This window comes from Gadus chalcogrammus, chromosome 21 (genome assembly GCF_026213295.1).
Source record: "Gadus chalcogrammus isolate NIFS_2021 chromosome 21, NIFS_Gcha_1.0, whole genome shotgun sequence".
NCBI classification, from domain to species: domain Eukaryota; kingdom Metazoa; phylum Chordata; class Actinopteri; order Gadiformes; family Gadidae; genus Gadus; species Gadus chalcogrammus.
In genome coordinates, this window is record NC_079432.1 from 16046103 (window position 1) to 16052681 (window position 6579).

General features: G+C 44.2%; 1 protein-coding gene across 1 annotated transcript; it reads left to right on the top strand.

Annotated features, from left to right (window-relative positions):
• Positions 1–580: 580 nt before the first annotated feature.
• Positions 581–5004, top strand: atf3 (activating transcription factor 3). Its single transcript, XM_056581140.1, has 4 exons — positions 581–740; positions 1516–1768; positions 2048–2155; positions 2331–5004. The coding sequence occupies exons 2-4, from the start codon at positions 1517–1519 to the stop codon at positions 2703–2705; spliced, it is 735 nt and encodes a 244-aa protein (XP_056437115.1). The 5' UTR covers positions 581–740; position 1516; the 3' UTR covers positions 2706–5004.
• Positions 5005–6579: the final 1575 nt, after the last annotated feature.

Consider the following 6579-nt stretch of genomic DNA (forward strand, 5'->3'; position numbering starts at 1 on the left):
TTTTATAACACAGCAATCCCAACTAAAAGAATGAGGCAACCCACTTTGGCGGATCCATCCTACTTGATAAAAAATAAAACAGCTCTGAAAAAAACATGTCAGGCTCAAATAGAGTAGGCTAACTTCATAAACTATTTCAAAGTTTTCAACAGGCTATGCTACGTGTGAAGGCCTTTGGTGAATAGCAAAATAGCATTGGATTATTATTACATCGCTGTTCGTTTATTAGCGTTGTTAACTGTGTTACCGGATTGGGCCAGATTTCCCGCCCAATCTGGCCCAATCTGGCAACACCGGTTGTCAAATGTGAGGGTCGACGTCCCTTGGAGGTTTCCAAACAGACTGAGGGAGAGCGTCGAGGGGGCGGGGTGAGCAGAGGGGGCGGGGTCAGGGCTGCGCGCGGGAGGAGGGGCGGTGGCCTGGCCTGTTATGGCAGAGTTTACCTCGCGACGACTCGATTGCATCACCGCAGGATTGTAGCCGTCTATAAATAGGATGACGTCACCCCTCCCTCTCCTCCCTCCCTGTTGCTGCTTGTAAAAAAATAAAGAGAGATTGCCCGACGGCGTGCACGAGCCGGGACGGCCCACACCAGCTATATAAAGGGGTGATGCAACGCGAGAGTTATAACAGCAACACACAGTGAGAGGAAGATACTAAAAGAGACAAACCGCCGAAAACTTGAGATAAGATAGCAGAAGAAGGTTGATATACGACGGCTCAGCAACACACTTTATCAGGTTAGTGTGGACCCTTGTCTTTTCGTTTCTTGTGCTCGCTGTCACCGCTGTAAGTAGACCCAGGTCCGGGGATTCCCCGCCGGTCCGTCCGGACACCCGCTGGCCGGACTTTGGCTCTCTGATCCTGGCCGGACAAACCGGAGCGTAGCGCAAAAGTGATTCATTGATTTATATTTTTGTGAATTAAACAATTGTTTATTTTGTTGGTTGGACACTTTGAGGTAGTTTTGTGGATGTTCCGGCGTGTTGTTGGCTCAGTTTAAGCGAATTTTATAGTCGACTTTGTTTGCTGCATCCAACTTAATACTTAGATAGGCCTATGTAAAACAACTCAAAAGCTTTATTAATTACACATATAGCCAGGCTCACAGTTAACTTCTACTTTTTTTAGCCGATTACGTTTATAAAAATAAATTTAAAAAAAAGGGCATTTGATAGGATGTCGTTTATGATCGAGACGCGATTCAATGGAATAATTAAATCCTAAATGTCCCAGACTTTGCTAGAACAGTCTTTCACGATAAAACAACCCTGTCCATAGATTATGCAACACACCTGCGCTACATAGCCCGGTCTGGGAGAGGTCGTTGTGTAACAACGTGTCGGCATCTCTACCAAACGTTGTGTAACAACAAGTCGAAACTCTGGCTCATTTTGCTCTCCCGTTCGCTTTCTGTTTGCCTTTCTCACGTTTCCTCCTGCGTAGTTCGAAATGTTGCGTTTCGTTTTGAGCACAAATCTTATCAGTCTTTCGTTTTCCAACTGCGTTTCTCAGAATGATGCTTCAGCACCCCGGTCCCACGCTGGCCGACATCAGCTGCTCCGCCCTGGTGCCCTGCCTATCACCGCCCGGGACCCTCACCCTGGACGACTTCGCAGACTTCAGCCCCATCGTGAAGGAGGAGCTCCGCCACGCCATCCAGAGCAAGCGGCTCTACAGCGGGATCAGCGTCGACATGAGCTCCGATGGAGCCAGCTCCAGCTCGGAAAGGACAGCCGACTACAGCGGCTCGGGATCCAAGCGAGAGGTACCATCCCTCTACTTCTGCCTCTCCTCATTTCACTTCTGTTTTGTTTCTCTGCGCTACTGTTATCGGCTCTTCTTTCTCCTTCCTTCTTCTCTAAGCCTTTCCACTTTGCTTTTATTCACTTCTCTCCTAATTTCATCCATTTTCTTCTTTTCCTTTCTCATCAATTATTTTCGTCACGTTTCTTCAGCCCTCCTCTAATTGGTCCATGATGTATTTCTATCCATGATATGATATTTCATGATATTTAAATGTGTGGTTTCTTCTTCTCTGGTTTAGTATACTCCCGAAGACCATGATAGGAGGAAGAGGAGGAGGGAGAGGAACAAGGTTGCAGCTGCCAAGTGCCGCAACAAGAAGAAGGAAAAGACAGACGGCTTACAGCAGGTACAGTGCAGATATTCAAATAACGTCCTGCTCTGAGGATAAAGATTAGAAACACTTTGAGTTTTGTTTACTTTAGTGTCCAGCATAGAAACATTAACAATCCCTTGTGGGTGAAAGTGGCCGCAATCTAACCAACCCTTTCACATCCTCCTATCCCTCCTCCTCCCTCCTCCAGGAGTCTGAGAAGCTGGAGGGCGTCAACGCGGACCTCAAGGCCCAGATCGAGGAGCTCAAGCAGCAGAAGCAGCAGCTGGTCTACATGCTCAACCTCCACCGGCCCACCTGCATCGTGAGAGCCCGGAACGGCCAAACCCCGGAGGACGAGAGGAACCTCTTCCTCCAGCACCTCAGGGAGAGCACCGTGACGCTGCACAACATCACCTCCACCAGCACCGCCTGCTCCTCCTCCACCCACCCCTGCTCCTCCTCGACCAACACCATCTCCTCCATTGCAGCGGCCCCTCTGGTGGGGGGACTCAGCCTGGCAGAGGTACAGTGCGGCGGGTTGGACGCCATGGAGACCATTCAAAGCTCCTGCCTGCAGCTTTAAGCGATGGATGGATGGATGGAAGAATCTAGGACTTCTCTTAGTTTAAAAAAGTATGATTCAATTTGTTGAAAAGCCAAAGTAAACACCAGAAGTTGCTGCTAGCAAGGTAAGAGCTCGGCCGACCGAATGTTCCCCGGCCCCGACCCTCAGAACATGCTCATCACACCGCGACGCTGAGTGTTTCAGCTGAACGGTCAGCCAACAGACAGACAGTCGCAGAAGAAGCGGAGGAGCTCGCCTTCTAGTGGTGGTGGTTGGGACTGCCGATCATCAGGGTTTCTTACACACAGAAAACAGACGGTATCCCTTTCATCTTTCTATTTACTGATGATTCATGAACTTAACCGACTTCGGAGGCACATCTCATCGCTGTTGAAGCCAAGTTGGTTGTGAAAGTCTGACAGGGACTGCTTGTGCGCCAAACACCACTAGGGTAACAGCTTGCACATGTGCATGCGTGTGTAATCCAAGATAAAGGCCCTTGTTGTTTCTGAAAAAATGATGTACAATGTGTAATATTCAAGTGTGTATGTAGATACTGTATTCGAGTGTTTGTTGACTACCACTGAGTATCGCCCTCTGCCTTGCCACTGTCACTTAAAACACACATAGTAACACATGTTATGGCTAACACCTCAGGACCTAGATACATCATGTTATTTCATTTCTCATAATATTCAAATGGTCCAGGGTTGCTGTGTCTTATTCTGTAACAGATACAGAGAGCAAAGTTCACGTCATGGAGAATGGCAACAGCCATGAAGGACAAGTTCTGAATTAGGGTTGATTCAAGTCAATTTCATGCATTGTATGGACGAAGGTAGCGACTTTAGTACACAACTGTAGCTCTTTAAACCTGGTGTATTTCTAGGGAGAAAAAAAGACCTAAACCAGGTGCACTGAGAAAAGACAGTGCAGAACCCACTAAGGATGTATTACTAGTAATATTTTTTTTTATCAAACTGAATTCTACTGCTGAACAGCTCTAAATGTAGGTCAATGTGTATATATTTCCTGATGTTGAAAGTACCCATGCATATGCACTTTTCTGTCATGTATTTATATAAAAGATATGCTTGGAAGAAGTGGTCCCTAGATAACCATTGCTAGGTATCTAAAGTGTGGACTGTGGTATTAAGTGAATGCCTTTTCATGTACATCCACTGTTTTAAGTTGTTAATGTCTCACGCTAGCTTGTTATAGCTGAAGCCAGACAAGAGAGCACCAAAAATAATTATTCAGTGCCGAAACCACGGGGACAGATTACCTTTGCTAAAATGTTCAAAGGCAGCAACAAAAACACAATTTATAGAACAAGTATGCTAGCAGCCTTATCGTTCAAGCTTTACAGTTTAAAAAGAATGAGCACACGTTGGCAATTGTGGGGACGATTTGACTTTTTTGAAAGTGTTAAATCTCATTATTTTGTATCTTTATTAAACACGTAATAATTTGAATGAAACAAGCCAGGCGCGGGCCGTCTGTACATGTGAGTTTGTTTGGATGAGTGTTATTCATTATTTACCACTGACACAGAAGTTATTTTGATATCTACAAATTATCCCTTTCTTGTTACTGTTAACAGTAGCAGGCACAAACACAATTCTAGCTAGCTGATGTTTATATTTATACTCTGCCCAGTCCGGTTACATCAGAAGATTATGTAAGTTATTGGTTTTGCTGCTCTGTAAAAGTGTTCGAAAGCTCCAGGTATCAGGATAACGATCAGCTGCGTGCACTTCTGCCTTGCCATATTAACTTTCCATTTTGTTTTGATACTCCATTGAAATAAATGTTATCATGAAGTCCCTGTGTCATTCCGTTGCTGTTATTCAATGCCAGGGATGACTCATCAATTATATCTTATTAGGTTGTGTTGCATGCATTGCACCATATATTACATCATACATAACACATATATTGGATCAGAATACATGACATTGTACTTTCCAATGTCATTGTCCTGTGTTTTCTAAGCAGTTCAGTACACTTCTATATCTATCCTTTATCTTTCCAATATGTATCATATGCTTTCCATAACTTTGCTGAGCATTACTTCGCCAAAACGATCCTGAACGTTTCAGTTAAATGTCTGTGATAAAACATAACAGCCCAAAGTCATTTCGGTAATGAGCCACCCTTCTAGAAAATAAACTTACAAAATCCTATATTTTTCGCGGCCCCAGGTCTATCATCAAGTTTTTATGAGGAAGTAGAAGTGAACAACATGGTAGAATTTCATGTTATCATGAAACTTGACCTAACATGCTGGTTCAACAGGGATCTCGAGGGACATGCCAGGACGAGTTCAGAGAGAAACTCTCATCACAATGTTTACACTTTTCTGTAATATCATACAGTTTAACTCAAGTAATATTTCATATTCATCTTTTAGATTGTTATTGGGTTGTATTTTTGCCTATTATTTTAAATGCAAACAGCCATGCGAAGTAGTTTGGTTTAAAAAAGGTCTTCATAGTATTGAAAAGCATGTGGAAAATTATCAATAATAGGCATAAGAAATGTACATTGATGAATTGTATTTTATTGGATAAAAGATCAAAGAATGCATGCACTGTGGTTGCAAAGCGTAAACTGGCACCTACCTTATTGCAACATCCTAATGTCTATCCTGATTGTAAGGTTTCTTTGCACCTATAAACAATAGAAGATGATACCAGAAGTTGTCAGCGAGTGGGTGTCAAGTTAAGTGTTGAGTTTTTTTTTCTTCTCGCCGATCAAAGCACTTTTGCCAAAGTAAGCAAACTCTCACGGCGGCAACATCAATCAGTTTCAGGTGTCCCGACAGAGAAATACACGTTGAAGGCTGATGACGGGACTTAGTGAAGGAAGCACTTTGAAAGATTTATTATGGCTTTTGGATTACAAATGCAAGAGGAAGAAAATCTAGGGAATTCCCTGATTTATATGACTGGAGAGTAAGCAGAGGACATACTGGTTTCCTGGCGCCTTACCCCTAATCAAGCATGTGAGCTGAAGACAGTTAAAAGACAGTTGGATGCTCACTATGTGGCTCCCAGGAATTAGATTTTTGAGGTTTGGGCTAGTCATCTGACAGATTTATAGGTGGCTGTTTTGCCTACTGGAGTACTGCTGATATGGAGCTTTGCATGATGAAAAGGTGAGGGATAGACTTGTTGTGCGTCTGACAGTTAAACACTTATCAGAACAATTACGGAACTGACACCAGAGATAGCGGTTACCAAAGCTCATGAAAGCGAGCAGATGAAAAAAGAAAAGCCAGAGACTACTTATAAAGGGGAATCCCAATCCTGCAGCTCGACAGCATGCACGTGCAGCAGTGCAATGTCGAGGCAATCGAGGCTACAAGCCAGACATACATTCAAGAATGCACCGCCGAAAAGACAGACATTGAAAAAGATGGAGGGACATGAGAGGGCATAGCATGCAACCTCCCACATGAAGCAGAGCAATCATTGCAGAGAAAAGGGACACTATACGAGAGTGTGCACAACCAAACAAATGTATGAAATGAACGTCGCACACAGTGAGTAAGGAGACTGATGATGAGGTTGCATTCCTTGGCTCACTGACAGCTGACTAGGGCAGGCCAAGGAGGACAGAAATAAAGTCTGACAATTATAATGCAGGGTTCAAAATCAACACCTGAGCTGATGTGACCACAATCCTTCGGCCAGTTCAGCAGGCCATAGAGGGCCACAAAGGTCCTGCAGGGGAGGTGATGAAAGGAAATTTCAGAGTCTCTCCCAGCAATAACCGTAAGAGCACCAAGCAGGATATTCATGGAGCAGAGGTGTTGTCAAAGCTGGATGCCGATGAAGGATTCTGACAGAGTCCGGTCTCCGAGGAGTGCTCTCGGCTAACCACTTTC

Bases quoted from the DNA above. Each gene is read 5' to 3' on its own strand.
- atf3 (XM_056581140.1), top strand. From the start codon at position 1,517: ATGATGCTTCAGCACCCCGGTCCCACGCTGGCCGACATCAGCTGCTCC. The intron at 1,769-2,047 runs GTACCATCCCTC...TCTCTGGTTTAG, and splicing joins GCTCGGGATCCAAGCGAGAG to TATACTCCCGAAGACCATGA. The intron at 2,156-2,330 runs GTACAGTGCAGA...TCCCTCCTCCAG, and splicing joins AGACAGACGGCTTACAGCAG to GAGTCTGAGAAGCTGGAGGG.